Source organism: Sebastes umbrosus, chromosome 20 (assembly GCF_015220745.1).
Source record: "Sebastes umbrosus isolate fSebUmb1 chromosome 20, fSebUmb1.pri, whole genome shotgun sequence".
NCBI lineage: Eukaryota > Metazoa > Chordata > Actinopteri > Perciformes > Sebastidae > Sebastes > Sebastes umbrosus.
In genome coordinates this window covers 12,775,761-12,794,199 of record NC_051288.1, presented here as the reverse complement: position 1 = coordinate 12,794,199, position 18,439 = coordinate 12,775,761, and the positions used below count along the sequence as shown (strand labels likewise).

The 18,439-nt window shown below is 38.7% G+C and overlaps 2 protein-coding genes across 2 annotated transcripts; both read right to left on the bottom strand.

The window, feature by feature from the left end:
* Window positions 1-8,040: 8,040 nt before the first annotated feature.
* Window positions 8,041-10,431, bottom strand: LOC119479050 (tripartite motif-containing protein 16-like protein). Its single transcript, XM_037754236.1, has 5 exons — window positions 9,759-10,431; window positions 9,192-9,233; window positions 9,047-9,109; window positions 8,808-8,947; window positions 8,041-8,714 (listed from the first exon to the last, which is right to left on the bottom strand). The coding sequence occupies exons 1-5, from the start codon at window positions 9,808-9,810 to the stop codon at window positions 8,304-8,306; spliced, it is 708 nt and encodes a 235-aa protein (XP_037610164.1). The 5' UTR covers window positions 9,811-10,431; the 3' UTR covers window positions 8,041-8,303.
* Window positions 10,432-13,343: 2,912 nt separating this feature from the next.
* Window positions 13,344-17,315, bottom strand: LOC119479868 (stonustoxin subunit beta-like). Its single transcript, XM_037755840.1, has 5 exons — window positions 17,122-17,315; window positions 15,036-15,065; window positions 14,846-14,908; window positions 14,618-14,760; window positions 13,344-14,336 (listed from the first exon to the last, which is right to left on the bottom strand). Exons 1-5 carry the CDS (start codon window positions 17,168-17,170, stop codon window positions 13,908-13,910), a joined length of 714 nt encoding a protein of 237 aa, XP_037611768.1. The 5' UTR covers window positions 17,171-17,315; the 3' UTR covers window positions 13,344-13,907.
* Between the last annotated feature and the right edge of the window lie 1,124 nt (window positions 17,316-18,439).

Sequence of the window (18,439 nt, the reverse complement as noted above, 5' to 3'; positions counted from 1 at the left end):
CTGTGAATTTCAGCGACAGTATAATAATGTTAATTTTAAAGTGACATAAAGGCAACCCTGCTGCCAGTTCTTTACTGTTATTTTACTGGGAAATTCTTAACAGTGTAGTTGTCACGGAAACGGAATGATGAGCCAATAAGGGCTGCAGACTTTCTGATTTCTCACTTTGCACTTGGACTTCGACACGAGTTAAAAACCTTTTGCATTGTAACCTGTGGAAAGTGAACTCTTGGAGTTTTAATCTGCTGTAAAACTACTGGATCTTGTTGGAAAACAACTACTGGATATCTCTTAACTACTGTGGACAACCAAAGAGCTGGACAATGTCCCCCTACTGTCCACTGGTCGGAGAGGAAGAGCTGCTGCTGCTGCTGCTGCTGGTGGGAGCCACTCTGGACATCAACCGAGCTGACAACTTTTATATTTATTATAATATGTTTAATTATGTCTGATTCGTTGATTCATCTCCTGGAAGTCATTAAAAGTGTTATCAGTATAGAAATCTAAATGTAACTTTGAGAATTTAAATGTTGACAGATATTAGGCTGTTAGTACAGATTTGGTGAAAACAAACACTTATTGATGATTTCTCCTCAAATATTGTGCAAATTATGATTTAGTGTGTTCTGATTTATATTTCAGCATTACTGTTACAAGGGTAACTTTCAACTGTGTCTCAGTATTATCATTATTATTGTTATTTTTTTATTATTTGGTAAGTATACAACAAGTATTATGTATAATACTCATAATATTACACGTTGATATAAATAAAATAGGTAAAATTCTGAACTAAAGAATCTTTGACAAACATGCAGGTTATTTTAACGTACAAACACAAAATCTATAGTCAATATATCTAATGCAGCATTTCAATATCAGACATAATCCTGTTGTCTCAATAAGTCTAGACTTTAAAGGTTTCCACATTGAGGCAAAAGCATTTTCCCAGATGGTAGGCTCTTATTTAAGTTTTCTGCCGCACTGAGTCAGCGTCTTGTGGAGTTCTTCTTCAAATATTCCCAAGATAGAAACTGAAGTGCCTCGACTTACATGTAGTACACAAGAAAGATGGTGCTTCACTAATCCAGCTGTAAGAAAACAGGTGTAGGGGTGCTTTAAGGTGAGAAGAGTGTGATTGTTTCTCAGTCGTGAATATTATCAAAAAACCTAGACAGGGAGGAAAGCTCTCAAAGGAACAGTGAAAGCTGATGCTCGGCGGCGGGGCCACTACTGATGCCTCAGGAGAGCTGGCATTATTGCTGTACAAGAGGAAGATATGAAAGGCATTTTAAGAGCTATGATAAGAACAAGGGGATCGGAGGAAAGTCAAGTCTAAATATACTCTCACAGGGAAGCAGCCTTAAGGTCTGGCTGGTTGCTGGGAGCATGCTATTGTTCAACATCGACACGTGCTGGAACTACGGCGTAAAACACTCAAACCACTGCTCAACACTCAAATAGTAATCTTGCCATCTTATAATTAGTATCTCACATGTCCAGGCCATTTGGTTTTCACCCGGAAGGTTGTGACCTCCGAAGCCCAGGATGTCCAGTTCTCACAGGGGGACGGATCAGTCTGCCTACAGATATTTACAACCCGTCCCATTTAGCACACTACACAATCAGCCCTGTTGACTGGCAGCTGTGTGGCTACTTATCGTCTCCTGTTACTGAACAACCTTTGGGGAGAGACAGTGGTTTCAATACTCATGGGAAATGTAGTTCTTGACAAAAGACAGTTAGATAGAGTCCATATTAACCTTTAATATACAGTATATGGAGCCCCAAAAGTGTTCAATATTAAATAAAGACAAAAAAGATTTTGAAATAAATAATTTATGAATAAATAAAGGGAACTCTTTAAATGAACAAATAAATTGTGAAATAATTTAATAAATTGTTAAAATTCAACCAAATTCTATGAAAGTTCATTAAAGTAAAAAAAATAAAATCTATAGGAGATAACAAAATATAATGCAATATTATAGAAAGTCATAAGATTTTTAATATTTCATTTTAATATTCAGGAAATGAATGATGTATGTGTACAGGAAGGGAAGCATATTACATATAGAGTTAGTATAAATCCATTTAAGCATGCAGTCATTTCATACTATGAATAAAATGTTTTACCTTTTGTTGTGTCCAAACAACAAGAATCCAGCAGGTGGAGCTATTGGATAATTAAGAGATTTTGATATAAATAATCTAGGAATAAATAAAGGGAACTCTTTAAATGAACCAATAAACTGTGAAATAATTTAATAAATTGTTAAAATTCAACCAAATTCTATGAAAGCTCATTAAAGTCAAAAATACTCTATGGAAGATATCAAAATATAATGAAATATTACAGAAAGTCATAAGATTTTTACTATTTAATTTTAAAATTCAGGAAATTAATGATGTATGTCTACGCGAAGGGAAGCATATTACATATAGAGTTGGTAAAAATCCATTTAAGCATGCAGTCAGATCATAATGTGAATAAAATGCTTTACCTTTTGTTGTGTACAAACAACAAGAATCCAGCAGGTAGAGCTATTGGATAATTTTCTACATCACTTATTGCTTTTACTGACAGATTTACAAAAAGTACTCAAATTAATACGTTATGTAGGTATAAAATGTGGCTAAAATACATAGAAATTCTTTATGAGGTTACAAGACAACTATGTTATAGCAGAATATACACAGTACATAGCCAACAGAAGCCAACATGTCTGGCTTGTAATGACTCACTTCTAACAGAAGATGATGCTGTTGTCTTCAGTATAAATGTAATGAAATGTATAAAGTATTAAAAGTAAAAATAATAATGACATAATATGGCTCCTACTGTATGGTCAGTAATTTTATAATAGGATTAATGTTACTGATACATCATATTTCAATGTTTTGGGTGAGATCATTTTAATTACTTTATATACTGCTGTGTGGTTTAATCTATAAGAATGGTATCGTATTGTATACAGTAAACTCATCACAGGTTTTGTGTAATCAAAGTAAATGTAGTAGAGTAGCAAGTCAAATATTTCCCTGAAATGTGGTGGAGTAAAACTATAAAGTAGCATTAAATGCAAATACTAAAGTACTGTAAACGTGCCTCAAAATTCAGTACTTGAGTAAATGTACATGGTTGCAAATTAGTGCATTAATACATAGAAACAATAAAGAAATTAAGTATTACGGGAATCCGCATGTATTAGTGTTTTTGAATATTGTCTTCATGGATTAAAAGGCACATTATGTGATAGAAAATAAACAAAACAGTAGCTGGGCTGACTAAATTTGAACTTTTTTTGATCATGTTAAACATACAGTGTGTTTACATCAGTAACGTTTGTTGTGGGGTTTCATGATTTGTTGGGGTTAACGCTTAGCAAACAAACTTATATTTTTAACCATGATGATAAAGAAAAAACATGCGAGTTAACTCTATCACAAATTATTCAATACAATGTGTATGAGCAAATCTGAAGTTTATATTTGGGGTTACAAATACAGTAGAGGCCCAATCACCAAATGTTTTGTCGTATGGTGAGAAAACACTGTAATTTTACGAGTTCTACCGGCTCATGAAGAAAACTGGTAAAAAAAAGTCACCTGTTGAAATGTAAATGTGGTTACAGTGATACATTGCAATGGAAAATTGTTGTGCAATTCTCTATGTAAATGTATTTGTATTCCCTATAAAATAAAACTCTCCTTTCAATACAGCCAGTTTTAAACTATACTGGTGGTGTCAAAACCCCCAAACAGTTGCAGCAGTAAACCATAAACAGACCGTGACCCAGTATCCCAGTGTTATGTACAGTATGGACTACAGTGGCACCACATGTCCAACTTTAGATTGGCATCTGTAATTACATGCAGAACAGAAAACAGAAACAGAGAAGGTGAATGAGAGGGATGTGTCAGTGAGTCTATATATACTGTATATGTGTGTGTACGTGTTTGCATGTGACATAGAATAGAGAGAGAGCAATATGAAGCTCCCACCAGGCCATGACAGACTGTAGACTTTTTGAACGCTGGCCAGGAGCAACATGACAGTAAATCTGCTGGGACCAATAGTGCAAGAATAAATGAGTGCTGCATATCATCGATGAGGGGGTGTTGGACCAGTTGGGAATAATAACATGGGAGCACATTAAGCAAAAGTTATTTAGAACCAGCTACTGAACGCTGCTACTTATCGAGCTGCTGCACAAGTGTTATAAATGTCAGAATTGTGTCATAAATTCTGGAAGAAGTGAGGACACCATCTTTGAATGCTGTTAATGAATTATTAATACTTTCATGTGGATGCACCATAAAGATCAGAAATTAGGGGGGGGCGGGTGGGGAGCAGTAGTGTGTGTGTGAGGGAGAGACATTCACAGGGGGGCGGATGGGCTGTTGGAGAGCCCCACTGCCATGGGGAAAAAACTGTTTTTGTGGCGTGAGGTTTTGGTCCTGATGGACTTTAACCTCCTGCCAGATGGCAGAGTCTGAAATAGATGGTGTCCAGGATGGGAGGGGTCGGCCACAATCTTCCCTACCCTCCTTAAGGTCCTGGAGGTGTACAGCTCCTGGAGGGAAGGAAGGTTGCAGCCGATCGCCTTCTCTGCAGCACGAATGACCCGCTGCAGCCTGGCCTTGTCCCTGGCGGTGGCAGCGGCGAACCAGACGGTGATGGAGGAGGTGAGGATGGACTCGATGATGGCGGCCGAGTAGAAGTGCACCATCATGGTCTGTGGCAGGTTGAATTTCTTCAACTGCCGCAGGAAGTACATCCTCTGCTGGGCCTTACTGGTGAGGGAGCTAATGTTTAGCTCCCACTTGAGGTCCTGGGCGATGGTCGTGCCCAGGAAACGGAACGACTCCACCGTGTCGACTGGGGTCCACTGCCATCTCCACTGTCTTCAGAGCGTTCAGCTCCATGTGGTTCTAGTGTTCTAGTAGAAACACAAAATACAAGTATGAACCTGAAAATGAGCATGATATGGGACCTTTAAACTTCTATTTGAAGGTACCCAGGTATTAGAGTATGTATTGTGTGCATAGCAGTGTACAGCAGCATGAAATGTGGGTCACTCTCTCCCCTCCTAACCTATATGTCATGCTATATGTGTCACTTATATATCATATACCTCTCTGCTCATGACACAAGCTTAGAGTTACCACTCACTCACACACACGATACATCACATCCACATACTTACATGAAGGGCATTGGCACTCTGGGTGTGATTATTCTTGGATCATGGTCTCCAGTTGTGTTTTCTTCGGTCATGGATGGATGTTAATACCTGTCATGTGGTTTAGCTGTCGCGCCTGCAACCGTAAATTTTCACTTATACTCATCACAGGAATTGCTGCATAAATCATGCTTAGATGTCTATATAATCGCAGGTGTGCTTCAGCAGTTAAACATAGTTCTGTAACGGTATCTTATCGTATAACTATTTATGTGGTTTGACAACCTCTATCTACTATGTCAACATATTTATTTAACTATTAATGGTGTTGCTACATGCAAGATTGGGCCTCAAATTCCTCACATGCATGGTTCACATGAACTTTCAAATACGTTTTGATGCAAATAAAATGGCATAACTTGTTTTTTCATAACAAAAATCTTCTTGATTTCCACCCATTACATTTTTTATACCTCATTTAATTTTTATAAAAATTAAGTTTTTGTATTATTACCTACATTTTCAAAGAGTAGGTCTAAAATGACCCGTATGCACTTCCTATGTAAATTTAGGGATCTTTCCTCCTGATCAGGTACTTTTACATGTTACATACATGTACAGTGAGTGTTATTTATATATTTAAACCTCAGGACAATTCATATTACCATATTGGTATGTTTTACAAAACATTTACACTTTGATTACATATACAGTATGTGTAAAAGTATCTACTACATTATTATAATCAAATTACCCTACAGCCTTACAACCCAGTTAATGGTTCATAGCTAACATTACTGTAGCTGTGGACAAACTTTTCCCATAATTAAGCACTTTAGTAGCCAAGTAGAATAACCTGCAGTCTATGATCAGGACTGACAGACTCTAATATTTGCAGGTTTGATCATTTCATGATAAATGACAATCGAACATTACAAACTTTAAATAAAAAAAGCTGGTGGGGTATTCAAATAATTATTTTTGAGCAAAATACAATAGCATATATTTATTAATAAACCTGCAATAACTTGTTAGCAAAAAGTTGCTTATTTACTCCTCCAGCAGTTACAGAGCATTCATTGTTTCCGGTCGTGTTTCTGTTCACTTGATGTATTTAAGTCTAATAAACACTCTGTTTTAGCTCTGATTTTGGTCTCAACCAACTCCTGACACTGCATGAAAAAACTTATTTTCAGCCCTGTGAACGCCCGGAAACATGTCATGAGGGAAACATCTGTCTCTTTAGCTCCTAAATTCTCCACTACGCTCACCAGCTACTGTAGTCTCTAACTGTGTCTGTCTGTAGTTTGGTGCCGAGCAGATTAGTGTACTGTAGGTTTTTACAGCTTTTTGGCTGAAAACAGCTGCCTGCTACTGTATGTCCGATACTGTCGCTATGAGAGCAGTGAGACTGAACCAGAACAGTTAATCTGAGGGCCGTACAGCTAAACAATGAATTAAACTCACTATAAAGCTCTGTAAAGCCAAAGGGAGCTGCAGATTCAGATGATAATTCTCTGTAAGTACATCACTATGAGCGACATTGTTTGTACAAACATGCCACAGAATTGACGGATATGTTTGGCGCCTCGTATAAATCATTGATAGTTGACTATGCAGGAGTGCAAAATGGACATCCAGTGAATGATGAGACCAAAGATGACTCCTTCCAGGAGCTGGAGTGGAACAACAAGGAGATTGAAACTGTAAGGCACGAGGTGGAGTAGGAGCACAGGCGACTGTCACATTACCAGACTGTACAAGGAAGTACGTGTTTGACAACTCAAAACCAAGGACTGATTTGGAGAATGACCCTGTTTTCACATTCTCATTTGAGTCACTGTTATTTTAAACATGTAGATTATAGCCACAAAAAAACATTCATGTAAATTCAGATCCGTTTTGACCCACTTCTGGAAGAGTGTTTCTTCAACTGACCTATGCATAAGGTTTCATATGTCTCTATAAATGTCCTATGGCTTTTCCCAAGTTGTCTCAGCCACACACGACCTTCATTGTACAGTAGGTGATAGAAGTGACAGCAGTTAAAGAGCATGAAATACTGGCATGTATTGTGGTCACTCACTGGGGCTCCTCTAACCACTTCTTATTAAATGAGATGAGAATGAGGATGCGACGCATAGGGCCTCCAGGGGTGGGAATGTTCTGTGTTTGACGGCGTGCCCCACTTTTAGTTCCCGTTAAAGCTCATGCTTTAGGTGTGAAGGCGGCCAGAGCTGAGGCCCACCTGTCAAAGTAGGAAAGTGATCTTCAGGCTGGAGCCTCTCACATATCAAAGTGAGCCCGTTTAGTCCATATGGGGAGCGATTTCGCACTCCTTCTCCTTTACTCAGCTAAATCCAGAGGGGATCGATGCAGTGAGCACTTAACACTGTGCGCAACCTATATCTGAGCAACACACAAAGGCTTTCAGCCATTAGGGAATAAATGAGAAGTGAGGTCAAGTGCTTTTTTCCATTTGAAATGGATAACTGTAGAAAATTTGCATGAAATTAAGTGGCTTTTGTTGCTTTCATCTCTCTCTAAATTAAAGTTTTGCAGTGTCACTGAGGTATTAAACTTAAATTATGTCAAAATTGAATCTTTGAAGTCATACATACATGCCAGTATTTCATTTCATCAGGTTATTTTGTTGTTTCTTTTGTTGCTGCCGTGATACAATGTTGTCTTGTTATGTGTTGCATGCTGCTATTTGACTCTATCTTGGCTATGTCTCACTTGTAAAAGAGGTTTTAATCTCAATGTGACTTCCCAGTTAAAGAAAGGTTATATCAATTATAAACATGACCAGGGATAAGAATATTTTGATTAAAAAAGTAATTGTCTAAAAGCATTCATTTATAGTAATACATTCTTTATTTCAGATTTCAGGTACTCAAAATTCATGAATATCATAATCACTACATAAATATCCAATATGATGTAACAGAACCAGACACACAGTATACTGTACAATCAAGGGCAAAAAAAGTACACAAAAATAGAAATATATTTCTCAAAGTTAGATTAACTGTGGTTAAAAACATTTGTAGGTATTAAATAAGAACTACAGGAATATGTTAACACACAGATTTTATCAGTTTTAGCTTCAGCAGTTCATTCTGGTCTCTTCAGTATTGTGCATGAGGACTGAATTCCCATCCAGAAACCTGGAAGAATCTTTTTGTCAATAGTCGTGTTAACTTTTTGCAACAGCTTAACCTCTCTCTCTGCCCCCTCACCGGTCACAGCATAAAAGCTAATAATCCCTGCGGGCTGGTCGATGTAAACCCCAATTGTGGAGGAATACGGGACATCGTGTATGTCTTTGTCCATACCGTTGAACCAGATCTGGTAACGTGTTCCTGACCAACACAGACCCCAGGACTCCTCGTTTTCTCCGAGGCCGCTCGGCCCAGAGTGTGCCCTCCGTCCTGCTCCTTCATAGGCGGCTCCGATTACCGCCCACCCCGAGTACTCCACTTCCCAGTAAGCCCTCGTGTTCCAGATGCCCTCTTTGCACACCACCTTTGAAGAAATGAAAAAAGGAAGACAAATGAAAAAAAACATGTTTCTTTGTAACATAGCCTGTAACTGTGTTTGTGTTATTTTCTGACTTACCTGTGGAGAGTACTCGTATCTCTCAGGTCTATCCAGGACAGGACAAACCTCCTCAGTCCTACGACACACCTTGGAGCCGCTGTCAGAAATCCAGAGCATCTTGTTGGCGGTCTTATCATCCAAAGACAAATTCATCCAGTCTGCAGGAGAAAATTAAACAATGTTTTTGTTATGACATCCTGTAAAATATTGCTGAACATTGAATGATTTGAGAAAAAAATATCTGAATCTACTCGTACACTTCATGAGCTCAGCTCTGCATGTTGGCTCTGGGATGTCCGGCACATAAACGGACACTTTTTCTGTAAGGAGAGGAAATTGTCTTAAATACAAACTAAATGCTCACATCACGAGGAGTATGAATGCATGCAACGAGTCCATTACCTGCATTTGTTTTCTTGTTCTTGCTGGATTTCATTTTCTTTCCTAAAAAGATTAAGGTCAAAGGTTAAACTGCGATAATGTGAAGAGTTGTTCACCGTTTGTTGACATATGAACGATAAATACTAAATGCTGACATGAAACACTGTACTATACACTGACTATACTATATAGTATCTAAGTTATTCATAAACTGACGCACAAATACATTTTTAATTTTGTAAATCTATGGAGAGTTTGACAAATTGTAGTTTACAATCGATGTCTTATTCTGAAAAGCTTGCACAATCATTTTCCAGTCATTAGAATCCCAGCAATGGGTCAAGGTATAATCATCCCTAAGATACTGCTTCTTTAATACTTGAGTTTCTCATACCAAAAATATTACACTGTGTATCCATTATGGAAACCAATCAGAACAACCATCCAAGAAAGAGAATGAGAGAAGTTGAAAATAATATAGTATAAAGTATAAAATATTCAGTAACTGTCCCAGCAGATTGGCAATTTACTCATTCGTCATTTGTTAAAATGCAAATGTATTTAATGTAAATAGAACAAAACACGTACCTGGTTTGTTGCTCTCCGTGATTATTATTGCAGAATTGGGTGTAGTGGGCATATTGAGGCTGCGCGCTAATAATCCAGATCCAGACTCTTCAAAATCCTTCTATTCATCCGAAAGTGAAAGTGGAAAAATCTTTGTCTCCCACTTGACTTATATACCCAGAGTAAAGATGAGGCAGGGGGGCTTGAGGATTCTCTGAAAGAGGAGTTAAGGTCAGCGGAGAGAGTGCTCACCATGGGTCAAGTGGGAGTATGCACTTGTCTTTGACATATGGATATAAGTGAGGCTAGCAGAGACATTTGACACCCCTGAAACTGTAGGAGTCTGTCAAGCAGGAAGAAGGTTGCAAACATGAGTTGAAAGTAAGATTAAGAAACTAGTCTTGTCAGTGTTGTCAACACACATAAAGGAAGACGCCTCAGTCAAACTTGACAAAATGTCATACTATGGCCACATAATCCATATTTGTTCGTCACTTACAATATTACATTGACTAAGAGGTCACCTTAGGGAAATGTAATCTTATACGCCACAGTAAATCAAAGAAACACCTGTTTACGCCATAGGCCCTTTTCATCGCAGCCCTTTTGACATGTGATAGCAGGGTGAACACAGGTGTAATCGATCGGTAATACTGAGAAACTTGCAACAGCACACTAGATTTTAGAAATGATTCAACCAAAAGGATTCAGTTCTTCTCTCACTAGATGCAGAGAAGGCCTTTGATAGGGTTGAGTGGCCCTTATCTTTTTGATTTTATTGCCAGGTTTGGATTTGGAAACACCTTTTGTAATTGGATTAAATCACTACATCTCAACCCTATAGCTGAAGTACTAACTAATGAAGTGGTGTCTGACTCCTTCAATAACACAAGAGGCTGCCCCCAAGGTTCACCCTTGTCACCGCTTCTTTTTATTCTAGCTATTGAATAGCAATTAGAGCTAACAGGCAAATACAGGGGATCCAAATTGGTAACAGGGATCATAGAATAGCTCTCTATGCAGATGATGTCATTCTGTTCCTAAAACAACTAAACACCTCCATACCGGCACTGTTAGATCTGATCGACCTGTTCGGTAAAATCTCCGGATATAAATTGAACGATTCACTTATGTTGCTTAATGAAAATGAGAGACAAGATCCTGACCAACATATATCTATTTTTAAGTTTTCAACCAGTTTTACTAATTTGGGCATCAAAATAGTACCTCAAGTAGAAAATGTAGTGCCCCAATCTTTATTGGTATTATCTGGCAGAACAGCTGAGAACTATAATGTTCTATTTCTCTATTGCAGATACTCCATCATGGATGGATATAGAGTTATGTGCCGTTCAGATACCATTAAATTTGTACCTGTACTCAGCCACTCCAAAACATCTAAGAGCTCAAACTACCCACCCGATAGTGCTTAATATGATTAATGTCTGGTACGAGGTAAAGAAATATATGAATATAGCTAACTCCTTGTCACAATAAAGTCCCATTTGGGGCAATGTTTCGTTTAAACCAGGCAAGCTGGATGCTGGATTCCAGCTATGGGCAAAGAAAGGGCTAAGTAAAATATCTGACCTTTATAAAGATGAGGTTCTAATGACCTTTGAGGAAATCTTTCTAGTACATAACATCCCAAAGAAGCATTTCTTTAAATATTTGCAATTGAGAAGTTTTATCTCCTCTATGCAGAACCAGTCGTTGGTAATTCCTGCACTTTCATCCTCAGAAGAAATTATTACCAAAAACTGTAATAGCAATGGTTTCATTTCATTAATATACAACTGGCTGTCATCTGGCTCTAAGGAGACATCAATGTCCAAACTTGACACATGGAGGGTGGATTTAAAGGAGGACATCTCAGATAATAATTGGAACATAGTCCGCAAGGAGGCTCAGACACAAACAGCTAACACTAATTTGAAGCTACTTCCAATACAACTGGTTGATGCAGACTTATGTAACCCCTGTCAAATTGAAAAAATATAACAATAATATACCTGACACTTGCTTTAAATGTAATGAGGCTCAAGGAACACTTATACGTACATTGCATTTGGGAGTGCGACAAAATTAAGAAATTCTGGAGGTAGGTGATCAATAAAATCATGGTCATTTTGTCTGTAATGTAAATTAAATTGTAATGTAAATGTAATATAACTTATTATTTTAATGGAGCTTCCCAGCAAAAAGTATTTCACACATTTGTACCTGTACAACCGGCGGGACAATAAACATCGTGAATCTTGAATCTTGAATCTTGTAAACATTCCACTAGACCCCAAAATGATATTGCTACATTTGTACCCATCAGATCTCAATCTGAGAACCAAAGAATGTAAATTTATTGATTTTGCTATATTGCAGGCAAAACGAATGATTGCTTTTAACTGGAAGAAATCCGATGCACCTACAATGGGCGCTTGGATTAAAAATATGGCACAATGTATGTCAATGGAGAGAATAAAGTATACCTTGAAGAACCAACTAGGTGTTTATGAGGAAATATGGAATTCATTTAATGATTTCATAAAAAGTAGTGATATTGGAGAGCTTCTACAGGAGGAATAATTAAGATAGGATAAAAATTCACAATAGTGGTAGACCCTCAGAAGGGAATGGATTCTTGTTTTTGAAAATCTTTTTATTTTATTTATTATTTATTTTCTATATATTTATTTTCTGTTTATGTATCTTCATTTTGTTAGAGGTGCCATTTAACTGATAAGTTGTATGATTGATACTGTGAAGCTGTATATTGATTTTGGCCCTGTAAGAAAGGGAAAAGTTAAGCGAGAACGGGTGGGTGTGTGGGGTATGTTATGTTTGTTAAAGTAAATCCTGTTTTGAAAATATTGCATAATAATGCTGATGTTTGTATAGCAAAAAAAACAATAAAGACATTGTTAAAAAAAAATAAAAATGATTCAACCGAAAAACCAAGCCCAGTGTTGCCAACTCTTTTCCAATGAAAGTAGCTAGCAGCACTAGCTCCAAAAGTTGCTAAATCTAGCGAGAAAGTCGTCAAGTCGGCAACACTGACAGCCTGACGCTTCAGGCCTCTCTCCAAAGCCACTCCGCCAAAATTATCTTGAGTGTACGGGCAGAATGTGCGCAGGGAGACAGGCCATTCAATCATTTCATTTGACGGGCTTATTGCAGTCCTGCGACAGCCACAGATACCAAACTTTTTTCTTTTTTTCGTAAGGAGCAGGTGCTTTATTGATTGCCGTCAGGATGTAAAGAGAATTTCAACAAATTTAACAAAAAATGTTTTAGAAAAGCACCATCAACCCTACCTTTAATCACGGTCCCGTTGTATTTAGTTTGTCACAGCCATTCCAGTGAGCCAGCATGCACATTACCAGGACCCTGACACACCTAAATGGAACAAGGCCATAATTAATGTTATTAATTACACCAGTGTTTACCCTGCAATGAGACATGTCAAAAGCTGCTGTGAAAAGGGTCTATTACCAGTAAAATTTAATTAATTAATCTAATAAAGGAAGTCAATTCAGTACATGCGCAGCAATACTTTTTGCATATTTCAGTCTTGTGTTGACATTCTGATTAACAAACCAGGACAAAATGTTTCTCAGTCAGTGTTTTATCATTTATTTAAACTTTACATTCTGCATACATACCAAACAAGGTAGCCCTGTACATTAGCAAACAATGGAGGAATAAAAATACATATAAATATATCAGTATAAACCTTGAGTGGTCCAGTGGTTTCAGGAAAGTCCATACAGGAGCGGAAGGTCAAAAGGTGATTGCCAGCTGAACCCATACCTGATTGCCTTTATTGAAATGCAGAAATGTATATACTGTATATCTGCCTCAGCTATACTGTATATAAGGAATATATCTCATGTGCGCTAATATCGTAATTATGATGTAATGTACGTTGGATTTATGTAAGTTAATGGAAGAGAAATGTTAAAGAGGACCTATTATACTTTTGTGCTTTTTCCCTTTCCTTTAGTTTGTTATATAGTTTTTTTCGTGCATGTAAAAGATCTGCAAAGTTACAAAGCCCAAAGTCCACGGCAAAGGGAGTTATTCTCCCCCACAGAAACGGTTCACTCCTCTTTCAACCAGAGTTCTGCTCATAATCGCTAACTTTTAGATATGATATTGTAATGATTCAGTCCTTTATTCCTCCTTCTTCATGATCAAACAGTATGACTGCGGCCCCAACCAGAAACCTGGTCTCATTTTCTCCACAAAGGGGCACCTAATCTGCTGCAAAGGATAAACCTCCTTTACTCCCGTGCTCTCCTCTCCCTCCTTCACCTCCTCCACACCATAGAAATTTAGGATACCAGCAGGCTGGTCAAGGTACACACCAATTGTGGAGTACTTAGGAATGTCTATGATATCTACATTGTGGCCTTTGTGCCAGGCATTATAGCTGGTACCGCTCCAGCCAAGACACCAGGACTCCTCGTTCTCTCCCAGGCCGCAGAATCCGTCGGTGTTCCTTCTCCCCGCTCCTTCGTACGCGACCCCGACCACGACCCACCCCGAGTACTCCACCTCCCAGTAGCCACGGAAGCCCAGGATGCCTTCTTTGCAAAGAACCTGGATGGGAATGACAGTGTGATTTAGAGGTAATCCAACATAACCTGTGATTTATTACCGCTGCCACAGCGGAGAATTTAGAGCGGCATCACTTTCTCCGACTTGCAACGCCACACCAGTTGCCTCAGGATTTAAATAAACGCAGGGGGGACAGCCCTCTGTTACAATCAAATTCATGACAATTTTATGGCACTCTCATCTCACTTCATATTGAACATCAAGAACATTAGAAATAGTATAATTTCAGTAAAAAATAATGCAACTGCATCTCCACACTGTACCTGTGGAGAATACTCATATCGCTTCGGGCTATCAAAGACGGGACAAGTGACATCGTCGGTCATACGGGCCACCTTAGCACCACCCTCTCCGATCCAAAGCATCTTATTGGCTGTCTTGTCATCCATGGAAAGGTTGAACCAGTCTGGAAAAACAACAACAAAAAGAAAGCATGAAAAATCTTTTTTTGGACCAAATTGTTAAAGGATAAAAAAAAGTAAAAATCTTACGTTTGATGAGATCAGCTCTGCATTTTGGTTCAGGGATATTTGGCTCGTAGTCTGGGATCTTCTCTGAGGAGTGAGTGACAGAACAACAAGGTCAGACAAGGTCAGGGGAACTGGGGACAGGCAAGATTTTGAATTCGTATTTAAGAAACATTTAAAAAAGCGAAAGCCTGTAATAAGGTGACTGTCTTACCTGTGAGTGCGTTGCCAACGGCTTTTTTTGCTGTAAAAAAAAAATAAACAAAATGTGTTTTCACGAGAACAACCTATATTAAGATCAACATACTCAGCTGTTATAAATACTATAGGCAGACGTTTGTGCCAGGTGTGTCTCTCAACAGGTGATGATGAAGAGCAAAATGGTATATAATTAGAAAACCATCTGTCTCCGTCAGATCATCACATCAGCAAAACCGCATTGCTTCCTGGAGCCAGCGGTTGTTTCATGCCAGACAGTTGGAATTAACAAGACACCTCACATGCTGTGAGGGTTGGCTTTAGTAAGAGCAGTTTAAGAGATATAAAAAGAAACATGATCTGCTCACACACGTCAGATGAGTTGGGGATGTCCATTACAACATTTGCTTATTGAGGTAAATAAACAAGAGAGTTGAGTTAAGGTATCCAAAAAGTGACACATTGCATTTCAATTTAGTCTCAATTGAAAAAGCAGCTGTTTCCAAATAGAGTTAATGTGAAGATAATGAATTGTAACATGCTTTATCCCTAAATTTAATAATGTAAGGGACTCTCTAATGAAAGGAGCTTATAATGGAGACAGAAAATAATTAAGTCTGCTAGCATTTAGATGTCAAATTAAACTTGATTACAGGCAGCAGTATTGTGTCAGTAATAATTCATAAATTACTATTGCATAACAGGCTCAGTCACGATGCCAATTTTTGTAACTAATACTCATGTAAGCACGCAGTCCCCAGTTTGTTCATAAGGACGGGGATTAAAAAGAGGAGACACTCGATCCCTCAGCATTAACGTGTCAGCATCAACTAACATAAGTAATGTGGTTTCTATTCATATCAACGAGCAGCATCATCTCCAAAATAAACTATCTTTTCAATTCACACATCAGCTCACAACATCAGGGAACGTCATCTTGGCGAGCGGGAAAAACAGCAAAAGGTGTGGACGTTAGGAAACCTGAGTAAAGAGAGAGTTGGGACAAAGAGTTCCAAGGCGAAGCCCCTGGTTGTGTCATCCACATTTTTCAAACCTAACGGTTATTTTTAACGCCGTGAAGTATGCGTGTCACGTCTAAATGAGCTGATATTTATCTCTCTGTTGACTGGAGGCTGAGAGGGACCATGCAAGAATGCTAAGCCACCTGTCTGGATATAGCACAAGATGATGAAAAGAACCGCTTTGTCTGGCCTCATTACAACGTGACACCACGGAACACAAACTATTTAAGCTCAAAAGCAGCCTCGGACCCCGTTCTATGGCAATCTGTGCAGGGCTTGTTATTCAGGTGACAAGTTTTTAAAGAATGTTTTTGATTATATGATTAAGACCTCGCTGCATCTGTTTCCATGGTGATATTGTCAAATTTAAGTACATTTTTATTTAATGTTCTGTTCCATAACAGCAAGATGCTGGATTCATCTTCAATCATTAAAAAGCTAGCAATTATACTATTTTAAACAAAATCTACTGCAAACTAGTTGAGATTCTATTCTTCTGAAAGTTATGTTGCAGGTCTATATGAGTCTGTTTTCTTTGTTGTCATGATAATACAGTCTCTAGAGGCTGACATCAATGAGTTACAATCCTGCTGAATGTCACCCATTTTCTATTATACTACCCATTTACAGCATTTTACTACATGTGAAATCTGTTTTAATGCAGATGATGTTGACGCTCGCAGGCCTTTGCTCCCAGGCAGTAAAACCCATTAAACGGCCCTCATTTCAACGACAAGCATGAAATCGGCCAGTGAATTATTGCGCTTTTTTACGCACTTCCAACTCTAGTGACCCGATCGCTCAGGATCTGCCTCAGCGGATAAGAAAAACTGCTGCAGACACAGACAGGCTGGGGCCATTGAATCAGTACATTTTAAAGCGTTGCTGATAATGATTATTCGATGCGACGTTTAATATACGCTGCAATATTATTTAAAGGCTTAATTTGACAGAAAAAGGAAATGAACCCTGTAATTTTCTCAAAAAATGTGATGGGTGGTGTTCACAAATTAAACAAAACGTCCTGTATTTAAACCAATGATTCTAAATGGTGTGAAATGTAAAAAAAATAAAGTTCACCTTTGTCCGCCATCCGGGTATCTGAAATGATTCTGTTGGTGGCGGGCATCTTAGTACCGGCTGTTTATAAGCTGCTGCAGTGAGCCTGTCTCGGCCCTGATGTCAGCGGTCTCTCTTCAGTATGATGAGTCTCTCTGTTGGCTTTGCTGGGTGACAGCTTAATACCACTCTTTATATACCTATAATGCAGGACAGAGATTAAGATATGAGAGCCGGTGGCGTGGACAGGAGCGTGAGATCAAACTTTCCAATAGAAAGGAGGGGGAGGCGGGAGGCATGTAATCGGAGCTGTTTGTATGTTTTACCTTAAAAAGGTTAGATGATGGTTAGATGTCTTTAGGACACCCCCTAGTACCAAGTAAACCACACCTCTTCCCCCCCTCCCTCTAAATCACTACCACGGATCTCTCTACATTGCACAGTGGACAGCATCGATTGGTCGATGCAAACACACACATGCAAATGCATAAACTAATTCTGAGTATGCAGCTACAAAGATTTAAATCTGCAGGAGTTCCTGGTGTTTGACGTCAAGCAGGGTGAACTCCAACAGGTGCAAATGTGTAACACATTGAAGTATAAATATAAATATCTATAGTATAAGTAGTGTATAAGTACAAATAAGTCACTTTGTTCTATATTAAAGTATTATTAATGTGATGTGAGAAAGTATTAGTACTCTTGCAGCAACATATTTAAAGAAACCTCTCATTTTACTGCAGCAGGATCTGACAGTCTGCCCCGTGCAGTCCTGGTTCTGGTTCTCCCGTGCTTCCTTTCCCTCCAGTGGGTCCAGCAATACGGCTTGGGCCTCCAGCAGCGTGGTGTCGGTGTTGGCTCCCAGCTGGGACAGGCGGAGCAGCGAGGCGAAGCTCTGCTCCCGGCTGGAGGAGCCTCTGCTGCCTGGCGTGGAGCTCCCGCCGGAGCCCCAACTGCAGGTCGAGGGCGGCAGTGAAGCCAGATCTGGGCCTTTCCACGGCGGGATGGTCGCTGCTGGAGTCTGAGCTGAAGGAGTTTCTGGTGAACCTGCATGATTTTGTTGGAATTCGAACCTGTGGAACAGATGCCAAGCATTAACTATATAGAAATAGCAAATCTTCACGCTGATGTTCTTGTTTACTTCTGTAGGTCATATGAGGGCATCAGTATGAAATTGAGACCGTTTCATTACTACTTAAAAGTTCCTCATAGTAACTTTAAGTGTCCACATTCAAGTACAATCTTTGTACACATATAAACTCTTAAAGAGAATATATTACTTTAATTTGGCAGTTTTTTAATTAATTTCACAATAAAACTGTGCATATTTGTACACACA

Bases quoted from the DNA above. Each gene is read 5' to 3' on its own strand.
- LOC119479868 (XM_037755840.1), bottom strand. From the start codon at position 17,170: ATGCCCGCCACCAACAGAATCATTTCAGATACCCGGATGGCGGACAAA. The intron at 14,909-15,035 runs GTAAGACAGTCA...CTCACTCCTCAG, and splicing joins CGTTGGCAACGCACTCACAG to AGAAGATCCCAGACTACGAG. The intron at 14,761-14,845 runs GTAAGATTTTTA...TTGTTTTTCCAG, and splicing joins CAGAGCTGATCTCATCAAAC to ACTGGTTCAACCTTTCCATG.
- LOC119479050 (XM_037754236.1), bottom strand. From the start codon at position 9,810: ATGCCCACTACACCCAATTCTGCAATAATAATCACGGAGAGCAACAAA. The intron at 9,110-9,191 runs GTAATGGACTCG...CTCTCCTTACAG, and splicing joins GAACAAGAAAACAAATGCAG to AAAAAGTGTCCGTTTATGTG. The intron at 8,715-8,807 runs GTAAGTCAGAAA...ATTTCTTCAAAG, and splicing joins GATACGAGTACTCTCCACAG to GTGGTGTGCAAAGAGGGCAT.